The following is a 25,152-nucleotide window of genomic DNA, read 5'->3' as shown; positions in this document are numbered from 1 at the left end:
AACTAAGGTAGTGACACTTTAAAGCCAATTCTTATATTACGTTACCTTTCCCTACTTTTAGAGGGAAATGCTTTGGTAAGATGTCTTAGCCTTCAAGAGAAAATAAATGGTGAGCTGCTGCTTGCCAGGTTTCATGAATCTGTGGAGAGAATAATTTTTTACACAAATATCTCTGCATTATTTTTAGTCCATAGATGAAGACAAATGAGATCAGACCTAAAAACTACAGCTAGACCAACTAAAAGGGTCTGGCAGCTTAAAGTGAAGCCAGGCTTGGGGCTATTTAAAATAACTGGGCAGGTTGGATAGGGCGAAGTTTATTTTCCTAGCTTGATTTCCAGGACCAACTTTCACAAGAAAGCAATGTGAGTATGTATTTCTACTCTGGGCTTGTTCTGCCTCCTTTTTAGGCACATTCGGCACTGTAAGGAATGCGTGGACTCTGGGCTGGAGTAGTGCTCGCTGCTCCCAGGGGGCTGGAGCTCAAGCCCTGCAACCAAAGCTTTGAGCAAGCTAGAGACTGGCTGAGAGTGCGATGCATGTGAAAGCATTTTGTTTCATTTTCCCCCTCCACAGAGGTCAAGAGTGAGGTCTCAGGCTAGAAGGAGTCATTATATTGTTGAGGATGATACTGTGAGTCAGAACAGGGAGCTTCACCCGGAGGGGCCTTGTGTTAGAGCCTGATGTGTTAGCAGTTTAAATGATCTTTCAAAAAGCTCACTGGTTCTCCTCTGAAGATTTCAAGTTGAGTAGTAAACAATTCCTAAGTGTGATAAGACTGCTGATTGGAAAAAACCCTGTTTCTGTAGAAATCGCCTGCCTGTTCTTGATGTCTATAATGAGATTTTAGGAAAAGATGTGTAAAGAATTAATCTGCCAGGGTACATCTGCCTGCTGGAAGTAGGTTTTGCTACTACATGAAGAGAGGAGGAAGGCTCAAGATCTTAGTACCCTGGTGAGACATTTCCTTGCTTATAGCATTAACAAAGACAACAGAAGCTGCTCAAACATATTAATATTGGGAATTTCAAAAGTATTCTCTGATGTTCAACCAAAAATCCCCCTAGATGCTGGGCACTTTGCTGCCTTTGGGATTGAGCCCAAAATTCCCACTCTAGAAAGGCTTCATTTGGGGGCATAATCCTTCTTTACAACAAGAATTATTTTAAGTGTGTTTCCTTTCCACCTGGTAAGAACCTGTACCCAGGAGCTGCTCTAGTCTTAACTCTGGGCATAACCTTACAACATAAAAGCTTTTACTTGTCAATATTTAATTCAACATTTACTAAATGGCAGGTGGATGCTCGGCTGACTTCACTGGAAATAACTTGGCAAAGATTTAACTAGCTTTAATCTACATGGAAGGTAATGTTGGAAATAACCCTAACATAATGATAACATTAAACTCATGGCTCATAAGATTTTTCCTAAATGATGACATACCAGACTTGCACGTGTAAATGAGAGAAAACAGTTAAAACAACATTAATGGCAAACACAACACAGGGTAATTATTAACTACTTTTTCTTCTAAAGAACTGGGAAATACTCTGCTGTAGCTGATCGAAGGCACCGTTATGCAATAATCAGTAAAATCTATTTTTGAATATTCGATATTTTTCTTCTGTCTTTCCCCCAATCTGTTACACCTGCTTGTACTGATGCCTACGTACTGGGAGCTTTGACATTTTTAAGCTAAAAAGACTACTACATAAACATGGCCGGTGTCCTGGCTTTTCTCTCAAAACTCTGTTTTTTAGCAGTGCAGGAACACGATTAATTTCCATCATGGACATGCAGCCACGAAAGACACTAAATTCCAGTTTTAGGGGTTTGACTAAGTAAGAAGCTAGACGTTCTCACTTTCACTATCTCAGTATTTATATACATGCTTAATTTTCCTATGGAATTAGGTTTAAAACTAAACTGTATACTACTGCTTTGCCATATCAGGGCATTTTTATAAAACTAAAATCTAAGCATCAGTTTGGCTTACCAATTTGAGACTGAATTTCCAAAGGGACCTGCACAGAAATCAGTTACACCTTTTACGTGTGAATGAGCATTCACACATATAGGTACAGACACTGCATGCTCTCTGCTTATCTGGTGTACTCCAGCAATTCTGTTTCTAATTTACTAACAATAAAAAAAAAAATTAATCTTGAACCTGAAATTAAAATTTCACTGACTTCTGTCAGTTGGTGAACTTTCAACTTAGGCTTGCTCATAAAGATTCTCTCTTTTTTTCTGTTGTATTTAAATTTCAGTTAAAAAAAAATCTTTGCTTCTTTCTTGTGTGGTATCTAACAGCAATTCTTGTTTGTCCTCTTTCTTGGTCATGACTGTGTAAGTTGCCCTTGAGATGGTTTCTTTGTATTCTCGCTCAAGTTGATACAGGCCAAGTTTATAGACTTGAATCTAAAACGTGGAAAAACTGGGATCAAAGAGGTAACTTTGTTTAGTCTGAAAGGATTAGTTTCAGCATGGAGCGGGCTGCTTTTCAATAATCATTGAATTTATGCTTTTTGAACAGGCACATCTTCCCAAAGCTTACATAACCACACATAACTGTTTTCATAATGTAGCAGTGACAGCTTTATAACCTTGTCTTGCTTATTTTCCTGTCCTTAGCTAATCATGGGACATACTGAGCAACAAATCCTTTCCACAAATGACAGCTGCTACTAAGGAGTGCATCTTGATGTCACAAACCTAATCACTTTGCATTAGTTGAAAAGTTGTGAAGTTTTCAGTTAAAATATAGATTATGTAAAATGCAAATTAAATGTATATATCTGGAAGTTATCATCTGTCACTTGCATGAAAATTACAAGATATGTTTGAACCTCATCGGTCACTCCAGAGAGTGTGGAGAGAATCTCCTGTTTCCTTATAACCAATGTAGCATCTGTGTTACAAAGGGCTAAGGTAGAAGATTTTACTTTTTTCCTGGTAACTGTAAAATATTGGGTGCCAGGTTTAAGACACTTTTAGATAAAATATCCTAGGGGAACTTATGGAGAAGTTCTTTCCTGTCCCTGCAAAGTGATGTTTTCTTTGATTAGTGTCCTGTAACTGTAGAAAGATGCTTATGTCTAGCTGAAGTAAATTTGATGGTAACAGGATCAAAAGCGATACGTAGGAGCTGCCAGTACAATCATAACTTGAAATACAAACAAGGCACCATGTGCTCAATAATGCCACCTTCTCTAAAAGAACAAAGTTACTTCAAATCCCAGCCAGAATTTATGGTTTCAGCAAACTCATGTCTGTACAGCTGCACCTCTACCTAACGCATCTTGGTTAGCTTAGTATCTGCAAGCTTACAGATAATCCAATTAAATTAGCTATTAAGGTCCTTAAGGAAATGATGATGAGCCTAATTTAAACGAGTGTGATGTTCAGAGAAAGCAATACGCTTACCAACAGGGAAAAGCCAAAAGAGGGAGCACCTTTTCACACCAAAGAGTGTTCTTATCTCTGCTTAGCTTTGGGATGTTAAGGAACTGATAGCAAAAGCAAAGTCAGAACTGCTTCACCCTTGTTCTGACCCGTCTTTTGTTTAGTATTTAAACTAACACTGATATGCAGTTCATCTCTATGGCACAAAGCCAGAAGGGCAGACAAGGGAAATTGTTCTATGAACTACTGTGGTTCTTGTTACTGTACAGTATGTCTTGTCCCAGCCTTTCAGACCCTTGCACAGGGGTGGCTCCTGACAAGTCCCACACGCTGTCTCGCACGCACAAGTACTGGCCCAACACATCACTGTAGAAAGCCACTTACAGCACGTGGAATTCTGTGGGTGTTCCTCTACCTGGTCACTTGTGATGAAGTAAGAGTATATGAATGTGAGTCCTAGCCTTAGGCATTTGCATTTCAAATGTCTATTGGTTGGAATGTGGGAAGCAAAGCTTTTTCACGTTATGTGGCAACTGAAACAAAGACCTCTTGTATGGTATTGCATACAAGGCAGTTTGGTTTTTATTGGGTAGAAAAGATTTATTGCATGAATTCCAGCTGAATCGTCATACTATTCATTGTTTTTACTGTTAATTATTTATTTTATTTATTATTTATTTATTCTGAAAAGGTATAAAAGAGTTAAAGCTGGCTCTGAATTTAACTCAATGATTTAACTGTCCCTATTTCAGAGAAGAGGGCTGCTCTGAACTGCACTGAACTTCAGAAATCACTGGAAGTGAAGAATACTTTGGATAAGCGGTGAGTAGAGCCTAGAAGTTTGACTTGATACTTTGGAGCAACTTCTCAAATTTGGCAATGTTCTCAAGGATTTGACTCAGGGAAGGAGGAATGGATTTATCTTGGTATAAACCAATTTTGTGAAATTTGTAAACAGATAATTTCCTGTGCTAGTCGAGTACTCAGCTTCTATATAAGCAGTCATGAACTCTGAAATCTCTGTCTTCCTCTCCTGGTTAATAGATTTCTATGGAAAATAGCTTTATTTTTCCCCCAATTTATATTTAAAAAAAAAAACCCAACAATGAAAACACTTCATTTTGAAATAGAAATTCAATTTTTCTCCTTCTCGGTATAAGAGATCAGATTGTGACTTGTATGAAATCCAGATACAGTAATTCATCATTTTGTAAAGACACTTTCGGACTGATACTACAGCTATAGATAAAACGAGACATACACATTTTTTAACACTGTCAACTGACTACTTAAGAAAACAGGTATTTCTGGAAGCTGGGGTGTCTACAGTATTTGAGAATAACTCTTCCTAGATGGTTCAGTACCATAGGAATGCTCTGCGCCAAATGAAAGGCATGACACACCTGACTCCAGCAATGGTATTTTAATATTGAGACTGTTTGACATTTTCCATAAACAGTGTAAGACGCATTGACTTGTACAGTCTCACCTGCACCGGAATAGATCTAGCTTAACAAAACTATTTGAGAAGAAAAGAATCCCTCAGTTCTTAATGGAGTTCCAGAACACCTATTTTAACCAGGTAGTTGTGGTGCTTATCAGGATCTCATACATAAATCATTCCTGATTTGAGGGACACAGAAACTTGAAATGTGTTCTTCACGTTGGGTGCTCTAGCTAATCTTTTCACGGTGGATTTCTTTTGTGTGAGGGTGTGTGTGTGATTTACAGTACCAGCGAGAGGAGCACGTTCATTGAAGTACGCATGGTAGATTGGTGACGGAAGCATCTAGCTGGAAGCACAGGGAAGTCCTCAGCTTGAGTCTGTTGCCTTGCAAGGATGGCTCCTTTACCGAAAGGCACAAGTGGTCAGCCACAGAGAATTTCGGCTGTGAGCTGAGTGGAAAAAGGCAGTGGCAGTAGTTCTAAAGCATGTAAGCTACAGGATAGGAGTGAGATTCAAAGCTCTTCTCCTCCGTCTCCACCTACCTATTTCCAGTACAATGCATAGGGAACCAAAGTTCTCAAGTTGGACAATTTTGCCTTCCTAAAGGCAAAAATTATTAGATGTTCACTATGGCTCAATAGGACTTACAGAGTCTGTTTGGCTTATTTTTCCACTGTTTTCCAAAGCTTTGCAATTCACACCTTGTTGCAGTGTTGTCTCTCTTAGTGCTCCTTTTTACCATTTTTAAAAGAAACCAAACTATTCTGTGCTATACCTGAAAGAGGTTTACACTGAAGGGTGCAAAGCAGTCCCTTTCCATCCCTGAGAGGCTGTGCTGTGTTTATAATTGCAAGTGAATTTTGTCAGCTGGAAGCTGCTCTTCTGACTTCCACATTTTCCCTGTGCATAGTAGTGCAATGTTGACACAGATAGAATCTTTTTATAGAGGTAATATATTTTGCGCTTGAGAGACAGACATGGAAGCCATGTATGCCCATCGTGAGGAGTTTGTGTCAGACAAACTTTTCATATTGCAGATAAACTGCCTGAAGGTTACTTGTGTTGTGCCTTGGGTGGAGTGACCGGTGGCTTTGTGTATGTCCAGGGCACCTGAAGTTGGCAAACGGGCCCTCACTGGCTACTGGCCCAAACAGTGCTTTGCACTCAGGCTGGACAACAACAATAATTGATCTATTCTAGGTCTTATACTCTTCTTAGTTTGGGGTTCTTTCTTAATAACTGTGACTTATAATTCAACCTTTTGGAGGTGGTCAACTCCTTGGTGATCCTGCCATCTAACATAACAAATATGGCTATTTAAAATCTGAGTTCATATGAAACTGCTCCCTTTGCATATTTGCTTTTTGTGAACACGACACCTTTCCGATAGCTTTTGTTTTTCCTGACTTACAGTCAGTTAATGAGTGATAAATATTCAATAGAAGTTTAAAACCAAACCTAGACTACAGTAGGCTTATTCAGAACTCTCTCAAGTCAGTTTGCTGTGCACATAATGGTCCTGCGCTGTGAACTGCTGAGCCACCCTTGCCAAGGCTAACAAAGCCAAGCCAAGCTCCAGCTGCAGGACTCAGTTGGATTGTGTGTTCTACTAATGAATTCAACCTGTACATTGCTAAATAAACTGCTCTGGGTAAGTAGGTAGGCAATCTGTAGCTCTGTAATGCTGGAACGGAAGGTGCTCCCTGGCCTGACATAAATGAGCCTTTCCTGATTTGTGGGGCACCTCCTGACCAACTGTACAAGCTAGGGAGCAGACAGATCAAATCTTCCATGATAAAGATTGATTAATGAATGAATATTTCTGGATCTACGCCTTAAGCAACTTACCTAGTACTAGTAATATGAAGTTCAAAAAATATACTTTTCTGCCCTATCTGTTAATTTTTTTTCAGCGAATGGCAACCAGCAGCAGCAGCGCAAATATCAGACTTTCATTCCTCTGAGTGGAATATCACTTCTTTAGATTTTTTTTTTTCAAGCACTGAAATCTGAAAATCAGGTTCCTGCTTGCTGTAATCATGTCTCTCTTCCCTGCACACAAGTCAACACAACTGCAAAAGTAACATTGACAAATCCATGCAGGTTTCTTATTTTTTGCATCACATTGGGTATTTGTACTGGATATGGTGATGCTCCTTTTTCTAGATACAAGTGGATATGTTTAAAAAGTTGTGAAACTAGGCTTACAGAAAACATTGGAGGGGCAGTTCAATCTGAACACTTCTGCAGGTGGTGCACTGTTAGCAACTAAGCTTTCCAGACACAAGAGACGTATCTTGAAAGTGTTTTAAAGATCGCTCAAAGAACAAGAGGAGTATTCAAACATATTAAAAAAAAATGCAGTGAGGGAAAGCAAGCAGAAGTTATCCTTGGCTAGTGTCTCAGCTGTGAGGTTGAGTTATACGTCTTTAGATGCTTAGCAGATTGTTTCTGACTGAGCCTGTGCTGTTTCTGTTTCAGTGCTATGCCCCATATACTCTCTGTCTTGTAAGCTCTTAAATTCCAGTTTGATGATGCTTTGTTTGTGCTCTCTCAGAACCTTCATTAATGCAATTATCTACATTATCTTTATATGACATCCTGTATAGCATGTGGGTGCTGCAGCGAGCAAGTCTGACATTATTTTTGGTATGCTCGTTAAATGTGGCATGGGACAGGTGAACTGTTTGATGATAAGACTAAGCATCTCTCCTACAAAGTGAAATACATTTGCCTTGAAAGCTCTTTTTGAAGAGTAATTTAGCAGGAACTGACTAAGGCCCTTTGCAGCAGAGGAAAGGAGTTGTTTGTAGGTTTTTAGTGTTGACTGCACTGGGAGGTAGAGAGGGAAGAAGGTAATTTTTCCGGCTTTAATGCTTATAGGATACTGTCATCTCTCTAGCTTCTTACTTAAAAGCTCAGCCTGATTTCTTGGAACCATCTGATATAATGGCCCCAGTACTGCCAATGGCAGTACTTGTATCAGACAGAATTCAGGCAGAATTTCTTCTTAGGGAACCTCTTGTATGTGTGGCAATTTCCACTCCAACGTGCTGTTTCACTAAATTGACTTACTCCCCATGTATCATAGCTCGCTATCTAGTAGGTTCTTGTCTACAAGACAATTTGCATCCAAGATGGGATCTATTGTTACCATAACGACCAAGTAAGCAGAAATCTTGAAATGTGCTGTCATCTCAAGATGTTGAGATAGAAGAACCCAGTAATCCATATTCCAAATGAACTGAACAGACTGAAAGACTGCCCAAGATCATGCAATGAAGCACAGTGTAAATAACAGATCATCCTCTCTGAAACCCCAGAAATCAGTTTAGTTTCTTAATAAATGGTGATTAAAATGCCCTTTAACATTATTAAAGCGCACATGGTGATGCTCAGGCAAGAATTTTCTTGACAGAGCAGTAAATAAGTGGACAACTCCTTTGCAAATACGTTCAGGCAATGCCCCAGCTAATATAAGGTCTAATAATCATTAGAATCACACCAGCAATTAATCCAAATGCCCTGGCTGCAACCCAGCCATAGTAATGTCGTTCCACCTGACTACCCTTTTGTAGTTGCAGTGGGTCTGATGCTCCTATTCTAATAGAGACAAAGCATCCAACGAAGGACCTGATACTGTAGGTTTTTCCCCTTCATTCTTTAGATGTGCTAGGAGCTACCATGCCTGCTCCAGAGAGCATGCCGCCCTCTGACTAGACTCCTTAACACAGTTAGCGTGTACGTTTTAGTTGCTTTTAACTGCATTCTGTTTGGTGCTGCTACGCTTTCCTGAACGAGGATCTGACTTTTGAAGAGAGTAGCTAGACTTCAGGTTTATGATTTTACTAGGAAAAAACCAACCCTGCCTCAGCTGAACAGTACCACAACTCTCCCTCTTTTCTTTCTCAGCTATTGCCTGACAAGGTAACAGAATGGAGAACAAACAGCAAAGCAACGGTGAGATCAAAGAAAATAAGGTGGTGAAGAAAAAAACGGTGAGTGAATTTCCCAAATCTTCAGTCAACGCATTTGTTTGCTATCTGGGGACTGGAGGCAGAAAATAACTGTTTGGAAGCTATATGAATACTTGCAGTCACAGGCTCAGTGTCCTAAACACATGAATGCTGCTGTTTCCTTTCTGCCTTTGGTACCTGGAGTGCTCACGGGCTTACTGTGAGGCTGCACCACAGGCCTCTCATTTTTCCCCGTGTTTCTCTTTATATATATATATATATGGCTGGTTTTGAACTAGCCAAAAAACGGTTTAGGCAAACCATTCTGTGATTACTTGACTTTAGGATCTCCTCTTTCATGGGAGAGACTCTGTCATTGAGGACAGTGGTAACATTTTGGAGGAGAGTTTCAGTGCCTTCAAAAGGAAATTTTGGGAGGATGTATTCTGTGGAAAAAAGCTTTGATTTTGTCTCTGACACCTTTCTTATACAAGAACCCGCAAAGCTGTGTATTCTTCCCCTTTTTCCCCTTCCACTCTGACATGGAAGAGAAGAGGAAACTGATGCTTCTTTCCATGTGAACACAGAGATTTGAGCAAGGGGAAGCTGCCAGGATGAAAATTTGAGGGGTACAGGGAGTAGCATGTGTTTAGTTTCTGTAACTTACTAACGACAATTGTAAAAGGTCAAAAAATGTAAGTGTGTTAAGGTGAGGAATTATGTGCATATTAATCACATGCAGCCATATTATTTGTATTTGAGTATGAACTGAACTACTTGCACTGTGCTATTTAAAATGAAGCTAAATAAAACACAGGTGTCTGATTCATCTCAAATACACTCCATGCATTTTAGAAGCTTGACTCTCCTAACTTGACTCTTTTACCACCTATGACCATCCAAAGAGATTACAAATGATGTCCGGTCAACTATCCACACTGACATTTCTCAATACATACAATAATTTTACATGTTAATAAGTAGCATCTGGCTTTCTATTCTCACACTGCTCAGCTTGATCTGAGACAACGACACTTCAAAGTTGCTGCATCATAAACTGCATTCAAACCTGCAGTGCTTTTTGGCATTACTTACTGTGTCTTTGAGAGTGCCAAGCCAGTTGTGAAGTATGTAGCATGTCAGAAGCGGAAACAGCACAGATTTACACCAATATTAACTGCAGTCATCTGGGAATAGCGCCCAGATGCACTTAATACTCATCCATTGCCAACTAGGTGGTGTAGTTTAACTCTTAGCAGTTCGAAATCCCCATGTTTGCAAATAGGCACCTTAAAAGTAATAGCTGAAAGAGTTTATCTTCCCCAGGTAGCATGGCTAATCACCCTCTGTTACACAGCAGCGCTGTGGCGTGTCAGATCTACACCTCCTAAGGCTGTGGAAACATCCCTACGCCGTGCAGTTAACATCTTAATTGGATACAGCTCTTGTGGCATCGTCGCTTTTCAGCTTCGGCGATACGGGGAAAACTCTTCCCCTCCTTCCTCCAGCGCCCGGCTTACAGCGAGGCAGCCCGGCTCTCACAACGGCACCCGCGGCGTGGGCACCCCCTGCGACCCGCGGTCCACTCGCGGCGGTGGGGGCGTGATGAGCACCCGGGCGTGACATTTCCCTGCCCCGCTGGGTCAGTCCCTGCTGGGTGGAAGATGCCTGCCGGGAAACCCCACGCAGGGCTGCCGGGCAGGAAGATTTTCTTAAGTTATGCCCAAGCAGGCAGATAAGTGAGGGAGGGCTCCTCCATCCTTTGAGCCCGGCCTGCGGCCCCCCCGACTCCCTCTTCTCCCGGGAGCCGCGTCCTCCCGTGGCCGGCGCTGCGGAACGGGGCCGCGGACGGGCCCGCGACCACCACCACCGCCGCCCCCCCTCGCCCCGGGCACCCCCCGAGCACCGGCCGCGGCCCCCCCTCCCTCGCCCCGCCGCCTCCCGCGGCCGCGCCCCCGCCGCCCGGCGGAGATGCGCGGCCGCTGCGCACGTGAGGCAGCGGCATGGAGCGGCCGGCGGGGGCCGAGGCGGCCACGCTGGTGGCGCGGGGAGAGAGGGGCGGCCGCCGCCGGAGCGTAAGTAGCGCCGCGGGGGTGGGCAACGTGTTGGCGTCTCCCTGAGCGTGTCTTCTCCGGATAAACGACCACCGCTGCGCCGAGGGGTGGGTGATCGGGAGAGAGGGAGCCCGGCCTGCGCTGCCGGCGCCTCGGGGGACGATTAACCGGGGAGGCGGTGGGGGGTTGGTTTCAGTCCTTCCTCAGCGCGGCAGGGAGGGGGGACAGGCGAGGCTGGTGCGCGGTGGCGGTGGGAGCCGCGGTGTCTCCCTGCGGCTTCCCAGCCCCCCCGTCCCCCAGGAGCTCAGGTTGCAGAGCGGCGGCGGCGCCGAGCCCTTCCCCGCTCGGAAAGTTGTTGGTTGGCGGCGGGCAGAGCTAAAAATACCGGCGGCCGCCGAGGCGGCAGGCAGAGGACGGGCGGAGGGCAGCGCCTGTACCGGCAGGGCAGCCGCCCCCGCAGTGGGAGCGGGACGAGGCGAGAAGATTTTACCGCTTCTGCCCCAGACCACCCGGTGTCAGCCGGTCCTCGGGGCAAGGGGGAGCCCGGGGGGAGAGGACGGGGGGGTCCCCTGCTTCAGCCCCCGCAGCCTGGCGGGCCAAGGGCAGCACCTGCCCGGAGCGCCCGGCCGTCGGTCCCTTCGCCTGGACGGAGATCGCTCCGGTACTCTGTGCCTTCCTAAAACCGTATCTCGTTAAGGGTGTCGGGTAAGGTGCTGCAAAATCCAGGTTCCCAGTACCAGTAGAAAGTCTTATCAGTATCCGTTTAAGAGCAGCAAAACTTCCTGGTGTACACTTATAAGCGTGTTTTAATCTGAGAAGGGGTTGATGACTAACTAACCAAAATACAATATTCTCAACTGTGTATTGAAAACTGAAACACAAGTTGGCATGCATTTAAAAAAAAAAAGACAATTTGAGGCTCACAGTAGCTGACAGAAATGCTACACTTTGGGCATAGTAGAAGGGCGGGAGTTGGGAAAAGCATCTTTCAGAGCACGGTGCCCTGGGATCTGTGATAGGACCACAACTTGCAGGCTCTCTTGAGGAAGCCATTCTCAAGTATCTGGAGTGCTTTGCTGTGAACTGACATGCAACTTTTCTGACCGAACAGTTATTGCTGTGGTGACGGTCACACCTACCTGCCCTTGTGCTGGTGGCAGCGACGCATGAGCACACGGATGGCCGTGAAGGAACACCTATGAGGGAGGCGTGGTCGCCTTGTGTTTCCCAGTCACTGTAAAACACTTTTTTTTTTTTTTCCTTTTCTTTTGTTAGTGTTGTCACAGGGTTAATATTTTTCTGAGCAACAGTTTGATTATTTTTTTTTTTTGGTGTTCTTGCTTCATTGTGCTGTTGTCTTTTATCTGGCATTGCGGAAGCCTGAGCAAATATTTAAGATAGTGCGTGAGGAGACAGGTCATGGAGAAGTTGAAGTTCTTGTTCCAAGACCTGTAAAACTCCTGAATTTAGTAAGCCTGAGGTTTTCTGCAGCAGGCTGTATACTTGAAAAATTCTTGGTATTGAAGTAGGCTCTAAACCCAACTGTTAGCAACACTTGAAAATAAAGTGGATATGGGCTTTTCTAATTCGGCGGTACTTCAGTGAGTTGTCCTGCATTATATTCCACTTAGCCTCAAGTGCATCTAATTTGCCTGTGCTGAAAGGTTTAAGTGTTCACCAGAGTTTTTAATAAATCCTAGGCTATATGGTCCAAATCATTCTGTTTGCAGGATTTTTCTGATGCGTCTAACACTGTTGGAGCCGAGCCCTTTAGCAATATTGCATTGAGATTACCACATAGCACTTGTGAACTCGTGCTTATCTTTTGTGAACCCATTGGGAGCACCCTGAGAGACCTCCAGGAATATTCTCCTCAGTGTCATTAGTTCAGAGTAACCGCAGTCCCTCCTATGTGTAGGAGCATAGTGTGTGCACAGTAGAGAACTAATGGGCACCTAGTAAGAGGTGTTATCACAGCAAGTTAAATAAAGCCTTGGGTCAAAATGTCTACTGCTTGCTACCAAAGTAATGGTGCAAAGCTTTGTGTGTGTGGGTGGCAGGTTCATTTTAAGAAGCTGGCTAATAATAAGAAATTGCCTTTGGCTTATGTATGAACTCAATGGGATATATTTCTTACACAGGGCTTTTTCCCCCCTGTACACTTCCTCCCGACTTGACTGAAAACAGGCTGGTTAATGAACTGTGTAATCTCTTAAAAACTTCCCACATCATGTGGAAGAAGTTAAAAACTCTCGGCTGTCCCGCAGGGCGTCTTTTGAGCCCTTAGGAGTGGCAGCTGCGGCGCGTGGCAGACCCCAGGCATGCTGGGCTGTATGCTGCGCTCCCTGGCACCCAGCTATCTCATCACCTCATCCCTTCTTCATCCATCAAAGTGAGTCTGCGGCGACGGTGTGGAAACGTCCTAACAGCCACAGCATGTTGGCTTGCCCAGCCGTGCCTCCTCTGAGGCTGGTGGAGCTTGTTACGGTGCATCGTCACTGCTGCTACACTGTGTGCTAGCTACACACACCTAGTTCGTGCTCCAAATCTTAATTTTCCAAAGTGAGCATACAGCTGTGTGCAGTTGACAGAACGTATTGGCTCATTAACCTGTTGTGTGTGCTGTAAGCAATATAACTGAAGCTGAGTTTATCAAGCCTGCTTAAGCAGGTCTTTCTCCTTGAGGCTTCTGTGAGTGATGAGGCTGGGCATAAAACGACAGTGAGCTGTGCCTGAAATTCAAGATTCTTATCGGAGTTTTGTGTTTTTTTTTTTTTGGTTTGTTTTGGTTTTTTAAAATCAAAACACATTAGAAAGCCATCCACTTTAATGTATTCAGAAGTCAAGAAAGTTGAGTTGTCTTCCATGATCTACAAAATGACATTCTCGGCTGACCAGCCACCAAAACACTAACTTTAGCATCTTTTGGAAACGGTGATGATCACTTCTGCCACTCTCTGTAATCCAGCGGGAGAACCGAGTGGCAGAAAGTAATACTGGGGAAGGTGGGAAAAACCCCAAAATGCAAAATCTCTCAGATCAACTGGGTGAAAGTCCAGTGTCTAAGCAGTGCTACCTTTTTTTTCCAATAGCTGATGTGTAAGAAGAAATTGGTAGCAGAGGTGGGCTAAAAACAGGATGAGGGGGATGAAGGGAGAAGAGCTGAGAAGGGGAATTACAGGTGTGTTACTGGGGAAAAAGGGCAAACGGTGTCTCCACCAGAATGTGTGTGTGGCAGCAAATTACTGTTGGAAACTTGCATGTGGGTTACAAAACCTAGTTTGTAGACATAATGTTATTTTTGGGGGTCACAATTTCACTAATCCTTTTGCTCCTGGGAGTGGGGGGCACAGCATCAGGCTTTCACCTAAGTCAGGTCTAACCATGGACCTGTTGTGTCAAATATATGCTACTCCTAATGCTTTGTTGCGTTAATGATATGTTTGCCAACAGTGTCCTTTGCCGAGAGCATGCTTCTCCGGTGTTTTACTTTTTGGTGTGGGGGCTGATGGGATGCTTGCAGCAAAAATCTGTGAGGTTGAAGGAAGTTCAGACCTTCACTTATGCCTCGGTAAATGTTAACTGAGATGCTGTCACTTCAAATTTACTGTCCCTCGGGTTGCAGCAAGGGGAAGTGTTTCAGGCCACTGTTCTGCAGCGAGGAGATCTGCCTGCAGGAGTGATGCAAGATAGCGTAAGGAATCTTAAAACCCGAGGTACATTAATTTTAAGTTAATAATGGCCACATCTTTTTCTTTGTTTTTCAGAATTGGTCTGGAAGTCTTATCGTAGCCTCTTTAACTGGTGCTTTTGGCTCGTCTTTTCTGTATGGTTACAATCTCTCAGTGGTGAATGCTCCTGCAGTGGTAAGTGACTGACAAAACTGGAATTTAGTATCAGTAGAGGGCAGCCTTGTCCAGCTAGCGTGTGCCTCTCAACAGCCTGCTTTTGTAGTCCTCCTGATATAGTAGAAGAGGTTAGATCTAATACGGTAACTTTCCTGTGACCAAAAGCTTCTTTCTGCTGTCCATGAGGTTTTCGCATAAATTCAGCAGTTGTCAGGAAAGTAAACGCTGCTGTTGAGTGAGTGCACGTGGTTTGCTTCTGCCCAAGCCCAGACTAATACTAAATCTTCTTGCACACTTTTATGTGATAAGGTATTTTTGAAAGTCTGTCTTTCTAGTGGGTATTTGGTAGCTCTATGCACATGTTCAGCAGCCTCTGTTCAGATTGCTCAGTTCTGGAGGGTTGTACAACATTTAATTCCCCCAGTACTGGTATTATAAATAATGCCTCTGGCTTCCTCTTAAATAATGGGCCTCTTCTGCATTTCGTGGAGATGCCTTGTTTGGTTCTGAATTCCAAACCACTGTGTTGACCGTATGTTGGCTGCAACGTATGGAATAGATTTGGTGAATAGGGTACTGTGAAATCAGGGTACAATATTTGGGGGGGATTTCATTAAGATATCAGTTATCATCACAAGTACATTTTGTTTTTACACTGCCTCTCTAGAGATCCTCTTAATTCATTTGAGCACAGCAGTAAGCAATTCAGTAGAGCTGCAAGCAACAGTGTTTTGAAAAAGTAGCTAGTAATTTTGGGAACTAACTGTTGAAATTTCATTTCAAAATAGTTCCTTTCCAAAGCTAAGCTCCTTCTTTTATGGAAATCTCTTATAAAAATGTGTGGCTACGTTTCCACCTAAACAGGTTGGTCACATTAAAGACGGATGCAATATTTATGCAAATAATGAAAGAAGATTTTTTTTATTTTTAAATTAATGTTTCATATGTGTATTTTATTTGGTAAACTGATGACCCAAAGGATTAGGAAGAGACTCACCCTGTAGAAAGATTTAATTGCCCCCTTTGTAACTTCTGGAAATTTTCTTGAAGTTCCTGGCACTTCTGTACCAATAACACACGGTTGGATAAATTTGATATTTATCCTAGCATGACATGACTAGGCATCACTTCACCCTGCAGTCATCAGAAGATAAACATGGCTTAGAAGAAATCAGCAGTAAGCTGAAATTCTGTGAGCAATGATACTGATTGTCCTGATGGTAGACATCCTTCCTGCGCTGCCTTTGTACTTTCAACAGAGCAGTCAGAATGATCCAATTTCTAAGCTTTTAAGCGACGTTTAAAAAATGGGCTGTCCTGGTAATCAGAGCTCTCCAGTCGCTTTCTGCAGGAGTAAAGGAAAGAAAGGATGGCAGGACGTGCTGTTTGGCAACACTCAAGACACTTAGGTTCGAACCATGTGATAGATCATAGTGGTGACCAGAGTGCTGGTGGGGAGGTTGAAGGTGCTAATACACTGTGACGAATGATGAAATTTCAGATGTCGTGGTTAGTAATGCTTCCAGGATTGTCCATTTTTGCTTAATCTTTACTGTTGCTTTTGGACTGAAACTGTCCACTGTGCTAATATGATGGGTTTGGTCATTCTGTTGACAGGTATGCCTGAAGTCTCCCTTTTTCCAGCATGGTGTTTCAGTGTGTGATTGAGAACTTTGTCTTATTCGTGTTAAGCCATACATTAGCTAGGGCTACAGAGTAGTCCTACTGACAAGGAATACATAGTGTGCAGTTCAAGAACAAAATACCAGTGTGGCCTCTGGTGTTCTTTCTAGCCCCAGGATTAATCTGTGTCATCTGTTTGCCCAGGACAGGCCACCTTCCTGTCCCTGTCCCTGGAGCTGCAGTCACCAGGTTGAAGGGAAGAGTCTGGGCTCTGCTCGTAGCCGTGGTGGGGAGGAGTGAGCTGTACCAAAGCTGTGCTGCTTGCAGCACAAGAAAAAGAACCTTTGCCCCATCTGTTTTCCCCTGTATGTCACCAGATCAGTCCGCTGGAAGGTGACCCTTTGGGAATACTGATGTGAGGTGACTGAGGAAAACCAAAGGGGAGCAGCTTTTAGCTATATTAAATAGCACTCTTATAAGAGGTTATATTGGGAGTACAGTAATTCCTGAAAGCTGCAAGCTGACTTTCATTTATAAACTTGTTAGGACAAATAATTTGTTCTGGTGATGTGCAGCTTACAGCCTGCATTGTATCAGCATCTCTCTCTAGGATGTTGGGTATCTTCTGCCCCTGTTTACTTCAGTATAATTCCTTTTGATGTCTAAATTCCTCCAGCCTTAGAGGAGGACTGTGTGATGCTTCGAGAGTCATTGAAAAAATGCTTGATAATGACTGTTGACTAAGGCATGGGATGTTTCCAGGATCCTGGAACTGAACACATCACACACGACGCCTGAACTGTTGGGGGGAAGTTCATTTAAGACTGAAGCGTTGAAGAACTGTTTGTAAATTCTTGTGTACATTTCCTTTCAGTGCTGCAAGTTATGCCAGCTCATCAAACTCTAGGAGAATACCCCTGCAGTTCTCACCGGTGAACTTTACTGCAGGTCATCTTGTAGAGTCAGTCCAACTTCCTTTTTGTTGCAAGGGGGCAGTAAACCACACCAGCTCTGCTCAGAGCAGAGATCGCTTCCCTCTCAGTCGCTTGCCTTTCAGTGGGAAAGAGCAGTGGCCCATTGCAGGTGTGCTTCACCCTGCACACAGCGCTTGACCACAGGAGAAACCCAGAATAAGATGTTTCCATGGGCTTGTTCAAAGAGTTACCAGAATTTATTAAAAACGTATGTGAGTATTTGGCAGCAGGAAGACAAATGATTTAATTGAAGCCAAGTTGAAGCTGTCTTTTTCTGAGCTGAATTTCCGCAGTTCATTCCATGGACTGGTTGTGGGCAAGGTCTGCAGAACAATGATGTGCTTTGTGCTCCGTGTGGGAAGCGAAGTCTCTGCCACTTACTGCTGCGCAGCCCTTGCCCCCTTCCTGCGGGTGGCTGCAGCTCTGCATTCCTTTTAGAGCTGATACAGGGAAAGTGAGACTATTACAAAACGTATAGCCTGCTGTGTTAGCCAGTTGGATAGTTGTCACTGTGCGTAAGTCACCCTCGTCACTATGGCTAAAGTCATTTTTCTTTTCTAAAGGCCAGTTCATCTCTTCACTTGATGTAATTTATTTACAAGTAGAGACAAGGAAAATATTTCCCTTATATTTAAAATATATCCCTTTTGTTTATATATATAAATATATATATATATTCCTTGTATTCCCATTATATTTCCCACCCTAGCACTGCTACCTTAATGAACTGAGGCAGCAGAATACAAGATACTGATATCAGTCAGCTACCATTCCTTGTAGGCTTTGGTTAGGGGCTAAAATTTTTGTATGCAGATTTATGCCATTAGTATTGTTCAGACATCTGATTAAAATCCCAAAGGAGCCTTTCCACAAAACTCAATGGATTCAAATCCAGTGGATTTGTTGGGTCAGATTTGTTTTGTTTCCTGTGCAGCTCCTTAAAACCTGTACGTTATTAGCTTCCCATTCATTGGCAATGGGAATCCGGACACAGGTGATGTACATGCCAGCACATTTATTTGTTACTGTTTAATGTTGTAGTTTGTACTTTCTTTTCTTGACTATTTGCAATTATTTGATGTCTTCTTGTAAATAACAAAGCTATGCTGAGACAGTCAGGCACTATGGTGGCCTTGGAGCTTTGCTTGAGTTTGAAATGGAAACAGCATAAAAATGAGGAAGGTTGACTAAAAGGAAGATAAATAGGCAATATCTCTGCAAGGGATACAGAGACTGTGTAAAAATGTCATACTGGAGCTATGATGTCTTTACCTTTTAGAAAGATGAAGAAACTTTGATGTAATTAAACAGCAGGGAAGGGAAGTTGTTAGAAGGCATCTTTCAAAAAACTGCAGTTGTGCTCACATGAGGAAAACGGAAACAGAATATAAACTCTGGCACATTGAAGGCTAAAAAAGTGAGCCAGTCCTGGAATTTGAGTATTTTCAGCAGGCACAAAAAATGAAAGCTGAAAAAGGGTGTTCAGAGAATACAAGGACAGAATAAGAAACCTGAATTAATATTTTGAATTTGAAAAGTCTGGAGAGGTCCCACGCTGTAACCTTCTTTATAGGGGATGTATTGGACAAGTGGAAGTGTCAGTAGAGACGCGGAATAAAATAATAATTTTGTGTTGCATTGCCAAAATATCTTAACATTTATTCAAGACTGAAAAAAATAACTCAAAATATAGGCTTCATATCACAGTTCAACTTCTTTCTGAATAGCCTCAGTAACACTGAGAGGATTAATGTGACCATAAGAAAAAAGTAGTTTTTTAGGGGGAATACTTGGAACATACACGCTAACAATTTGTTATTTGTACCTGACAAACTATGGGAAACTGTAGTAGAAAAGTGAGAATTTGGGGAAGAGCTGGCATGGCTTTTGCAAAGGAGAATCGTGACTCGGGCATCTGTCGGAGTTTTCTAGAGGTTCAAGAGACACTTGGAGTTTCAAAAGATACCCTGGAAGGGCCCTTATGGAAGTGTCTTACGGAAATTAAGCTGCCGTGGGAGAAAAGTGTAGGTCTCGGGATAGCTGAAGAGTTAGAGGATAGGTCTCAGGTTTTCATTTCTTGGGAGAACCGGCTTCTCTGGCAGATAGATTCGTATCAGGGTCTTAGGTGTCTAATTTTGTGTTTGCTACATCTTTCATTACTGAAAATAAATTGCTTACCTTGTTTAGCAACCTGAACTGCGTTCAAAAGGCAGCTTAGGTAAATTTGAAGGGAAGAAGCTATAAATACTTATAAAAGTGATTTGGGATTCTTAATTTTGTAATTTTGAAGGGAAGAAGCTATAAATACCTATAAAAGTGATTCGGGATTCTTAATTTTAACGGTGTCAGACAACTAGCTCTTTTTGACTCACACTGTGGGCTTCTTTTCCCCCCATCAGTATGAAACCAACATCTGTCAGCTTTTGCCTCCCTCCTTTAACAGTTATTTGTCTTGGCTGTAAATGCTTTGGGAGAAACATGTTATCGTTCATTGCTTGGCTTAGCAGGGGGGTTGGACAAGGTGGCCTCCAGAGCTCCTTCCCACCTCAACCGTTCTGTGCCTGAGCCTTTAACCCCAGTTCAGGCTGAAATGTTTATATATGAGTACACAGTAAGGCTAAACCAAACTGTTAATGTTGTACTGACAACCTAAAAGGTAACATCCTTGCTTTATAGGAGTTTCTCTTTCATTAGCCTCTTCTACATTCACGTGTACCTATTATTTTTTACCCACCTTGTTTGTGACCGGTGTGTAGTTAAATGTGTGTACGCTTTGACTGGTTCAGTTAGTCAGCAGTGCAGTTGCATCTAAAAGTGATGCCCTGTTTGTTGAAGGAGGGAGATAGAAGAGAAAGGCTGATTCCTGCAAGCAACCTACTGTTGTGGTATTTTTTTAAACTCTGTTTCTCTCAGTTGTGTTCTTAAAGTGTGATTTTTATTTTTTTTTTTTTTATTTACGTGTATTGTTTTGATGTATTTTCTTTCAGTATATCAAGAAGTTTTACAATGAAACTTGGGAAAGAAGATATGGCTTCTCAGTGGATGAAAGCACACTGACTCTCCTCTGGTCCATAACTGTTTCTATTTTTGCCATTGGTGGCCTTGTGGGTGCCATAATTGTTACCCCAATTGTGAAGTTCTTTGGACGGTAAGTGTATTGGAAAACGTGTGTTTTCTAAAGAAGTTTTTCACTTAGTCTCTCTAGAAGGCTTTATTTTAATTTTTTCTTTTAAAAACCCTGTTCACCAGAATGTAAATTTAAACATCTTCAAATTATGAAAGCTCATTTTTAAGAATTACGAATTTCCAAGAGTAAAATCAGTACCTTTCTGTCTGGCCTTACTGTGCATCATTTTTGTGACAGAAGCCATTTGCTCTGAACGGGCAGTGCGTTGGGGTGTCGAGGAGGTTGAATTGTCAAGAGTGCAAAAGGAAAATGCCATAAAATAGGAAAGATTTCACAAAGAATTGGCACATTCTTGTTTCACGAGTCTGCTGAGTATCTTACTGAGCACAAATAAAGCTATCAACATGTCTCGTTTGCTTCTCATCTTATGTTGTCATGTGGTAATAAGCATTTGCTCTTTTTTTTTCTTCCTTGTGTCAACTTAAAATACCGTTTGAAGAGCCAAAGTAGGGTGAAGTTTGTGCTTGGTGTTCCTCAAGCTTGGGGATGCCTTTCCTGCTCTATGCGATGCAGTATTTGACCAAGTCTTGACCATGGGGAGTATGAGTATTTTAGGAATGTCTTTCCTGGTATGTGTTTGCCTTTCTGCTGCAGTTACTAATTAGATATTTCTGTCAATTTTTTTGTTTGGCACAGTCTTCCAAAGAGAATTTTAAAAGTAGTTTGTAATTCACCTATATTTAGAAGGGCATGGAAAAAATGGTTTGAGGTGCAGCAGAGCCAGGTTCCTGTTGAGGGAGAGAGGCCCTGGCGCACAGCTGTTGCCGTGGCAACCAGGGACCCCGACTGGGTTGTTTACCCTGTGGGGGGGGTTGCACCTGTGGACAGGTCAGGTGACCCCAACTGGCCAATCGGGTGTTCCATCCCCTCCGCAGCGCTCAGTATAAAAGCTGAGGGATCAAAGGGATCAGGTTGGTTCCTCTCTGAGCCCCTTCTCCTTCGGATCTTCTCCACTGGGTTCCTCTTCAATGGACTGCTTCTTCCATGACTGACGTCCGAAGAGGACCCCGTCAGCTCATCTGGCTTTTGATCCTGGTCAGTGTATTCCAGTTCCCATTTGTCGCTGAGTCAAGTCTGGAACTTTCCCAGGGCCTGCCAGTGACACCTCCCTGGGAGCTTGATACGGTTTTGTGTATATTTGTATATAGTGTATCTATTTCATTATTTCTCTTTTTTTTAAATTTTATTAGTAATATTTCATTGAAGTAGTTTAGTTTTTTCTAAACTCACAAACCTCTTTATCTCTCTTCTTGCTCTCCCTAGAGCAAGCGGAGTAGAGACCATCTGCTGTCCTGTCATTGGCCAACCCGGCCCAAACCAGGACAAAAAGCCATTATAGCATTCATCTTAACTGCTCATTTGGCTTTTCCTTAATTGTAAATTCAGTATAATTTGATAATTTTTACTCAGTTAAATCACTGGAGAAGGTCGTCACGGCGGCTAAATATAACCATCCACCTCCACCGTTCTTACTTTTCTGTTCTGCATTTTGACTATTTCCATTGCTTTAGACTGTACTCTCCTAGGCCTGTCTGTCATTATTTCAACTCTTCCACATCCCATTTTCCACCTCAAAGAGAATGTTTTCAGATTCTTTCATTTCATGCGTACAGCAAGTCAGTATTCTCTGCTCTGTAAATCAGTTATCCGTTCTTCATTACTTTGTTCCGTCCCTTGACCATTTGATTTTCAATTCTTAAATATTTTTCATAGTCACTTTTTTTTTTTTTTTTTTGGCTTGCAGTCTTCTGCCAAATTGTCAGTTTGGGTTTTACACACCCCTTAAATATATGAAACTATGCCTTACTCTGATTAATTCCCAGAATTGCTGCTGAGTCTTCTTTACTTTATTAAAAAGTGAAGTGAAAAATAGGTTCATAGAAGTCTTGAATTTTAGATGAAGAGTAAAACAGCTTTGTGTGCAGTTTTGTTAAAGTGGTGGCTGATCTCAGACATATATATATATGTATATATGACTTTGATGGGAGCAGGTCATATTTCCAGGGCAGAGCTTTGCATCTTGCAGACTCTGCCCCTGTTTATTGTGTATCCCTGTTAAACTGTGAAAACAGCTCTCATAGGTATGGTGTACAAGTACTTGATTAGAGATGGGAAAGGATTGCATCTCTCAGGGATGCTGGATAAAGGCTGCACATCAAAGTGTGGTTCTTGAGCTTGCTGTGCACACTGCAGTGTGTTCGTCTGGTTTAGGAAACCAGACTGACATATTGGTACGGTAATTGAGGAGCACATTATGAAATGTTGACAGAACAATAAAATACTCCGCTGTTAAATCATTCAAGTGTAGATTGGAGGGTTGTATGTATGACGAAGTGGAGCTCCATTTACACTGACACAAAATAATGAACTAAGGGGGATCAAAAGCATTAGTCAGAAATAATATATGACTTTAAAAAGAGCACTCTTGAATCATATTGCTGTAAGGTTAATAACATAATTTTCAAATTACCAGACTCCTAGGCCCTAGTTACTTCAAGAGAGATGTAGACTAATTTTTTCAAAGAGAGCTTTGATCCACATAAGTCACACATTCAAATGTGGCTTTGGCACTTCATATATATTCTCTTCTAGTGAAGAGCAACTGCTGTTGCGTATCCTGAACACCCAGAGCGATATGCTTAGTGGATTGCTTAGGCCACTGCTAGAGAGGCGTTTGCAGGAGGAGAACAAGGCCTTCCTTCAAGCACAGTGAACCATTTTGAAGCAATTAAGGGCATTTATCAAGATTTTTTTAGTAATGCTACCACTTGGTTATTCTGAAGTCTACTGTAGTTGAAATGGTGATTTGATATTCAATATGTTACTGTCTTTTATTTAAACACCTAGTTTAAAGAACACACAGCTTCTCATTTAAACACCTAGTTACCTTACTATACTTTCTTTATGAGGTATCATATTTGCTCCCAAGTGGAGCTTCTAGAGTCTTTCTTATTACTGAATTTTGAGACAACAATACATTTTTGAAGAAACTTTAATTCTATCATTTGCTAGTTGGGAGTTTTAGACTAAAATATTAATAATTCAAATCCCTCATGAAAGTTATTACAACAGCTCAGCTCTATTGGTGTCTAGCTGGTGAGTGAACTGTGTCAGCTGAGATGCTTATAGAAACTGATTTCTACTGAGAAAATGGTTCTTCTCTTAGGACTACTTCGCATTGAGTACAGGATTGAAAGGTACATTCCTGAGGGAACTGGGGTTGTTTAGTCTGGAGAAAAGGAGCCTGAGGAGAGACCTTATCACTCTCTACAACTGCCTGAAAGGAGGTTGTAGCGAGGTGGGGGTCGGTCTCAAGTAACAAGTGATAGGACAAGACAAGGTCAGTCCCAAGTAACAAGTGACAGGACAAGAGGAAACGGCCTTAAGTTGTACCAGGGAAGGTTTAGATTGGATATTAGGAAACATTTCTTCACCAAAAAGGTTATCAAGCATTGGAACAAGCTGCCCAGGGAAGTGGTTGAGTCACCATCCCTGGAGGTATTTAAAAGATGGGTAGATGTGGTGCTTAAGGACATGGTTAAGTGGTGGTTTTGGCAGTGTTAAGTTAATGGTTGGACTTGATGATCTGAAAGGTCCCTTCCGACCTTGGCAATACTATCATTCCTGCAGCAGCATGGTCTTAGAGAGAACCAGTTTTGGCACTAAGTTATAAAACGTAATGTTTGGCGTAGGATGTAGGAGGAATGGGAGTGAGAAGACTCATGGGTCAAACTAAAGAAGGGGAAAACACTTACCAATTACTGCCATGGGCAAAACAGGCTCAACCTGGGGAATTTAACTTAATTTATTGCCAGTTAACATAAATATTTAATTACTGAACAGGTATTGGGAAACAAGACAAATGTTAAAAAACCTTTCCTCCCAGTTTCCCAGGCTGAGGGCTCCTCTGCTCCCCCTTGCTCCCATGGCGGGTGACACTCAGTCCGTGCAGTGAAGGAACAGGCCGTGCAGGGTGATGGGCTCAGTGGGCAGCAACTCCCCTCTGCTGCTCCTTCCTTCTTACTCTTCTCCTGTGCTCCAGTGTGGCTCCTCCATGGGCCACAGTCCTTCTGGAGATGTACCTGCTCAGTCCTGGAGCACCTTCTCCCCACTGACCTTATTATTCTCTCATTCCATCTCCTCATGGAAGCCACCCCTGCAGCCTCTTCCCTTCCAAAACCTTAACACAGACACGCAGCACAGTGTTTTCATTACCAAAATTTACATGCTTTATATAGTAACACTCTAAACAGCGTTTACTTTCTTGTTTTCATTTTTTTCGATCTGGAAAAGACAAAATCCTTTGTTTTTATTTTGGTTGGTTAGGCTGCGCTTTTCTATTCTTTGCTGCATAGAATAAGGGGTCGCTGGCCAACTTTTTCTAAAAAGATACATATTTTGTAGGGGTTTTTTTAATTATAGAAGAAGAAAGTAGTAACATGAGATGAACGTATAGCATTTTTTTTGTCCTGAATGAACAGTGTTTCCATGTCTGGCCTTATTTATATCACTTTTAGCCCTCTCAAATTATATCCATTTGAAAAATCTGTTTCAAATGGTAAAGTCATCATCATGCTTGACAGCTGTGTTGTATAAACATATACTTTCAATAAGCTATATGTCATTGTTTGATCTTCAAACCATGTTATTCATTCAAA

At 42.3% G+C, this 25,152-nt stretch overlaps 1 protein-coding gene across 1 annotated transcript in view; it reads left to right on the top strand.

The window, feature by feature from the left end:
• Positions 1-10,775: 10,775 nt before the first annotated feature.
• Positions 10,776-25,152, top strand: part of SLC2A9 (solute carrier family 2 member 9) — a 105,153-nt gene continuing 90,776 nt past the window's right edge. Inside the window, exons 1-3 of the mRNA XM_074587596.1 lie at positions 10,776-10,883; positions 14,630-14,728; positions 20,295-20,455. Of these exons, the coding sequence (XP_074443697.1) occupies positions 10,812-10,883; positions 14,630-14,728; positions 20,295-20,455 (332 nt within the window). The 5' untranslated portion in view covers positions 10,776-10,811. The remainder of the gene's footprint in view (positions 10,884-14,629; positions 14,729-20,294; positions 20,456-25,152) is intronic.

Source organism: Larus michahellis, chromosome 5 (genome assembly GCF_964199755.1).
Source record: "Larus michahellis chromosome 5, bLarMic1.1, whole genome shotgun sequence".
NCBI lineage: Eukaryota > Metazoa > Chordata > Aves > Charadriiformes > Laridae > Larus > Larus michahellis.
The sequence above is the reverse complement of the archived record's forward strand: the minus strand, read 5'-3'. Positions and strand labels throughout refer to the sequence as shown.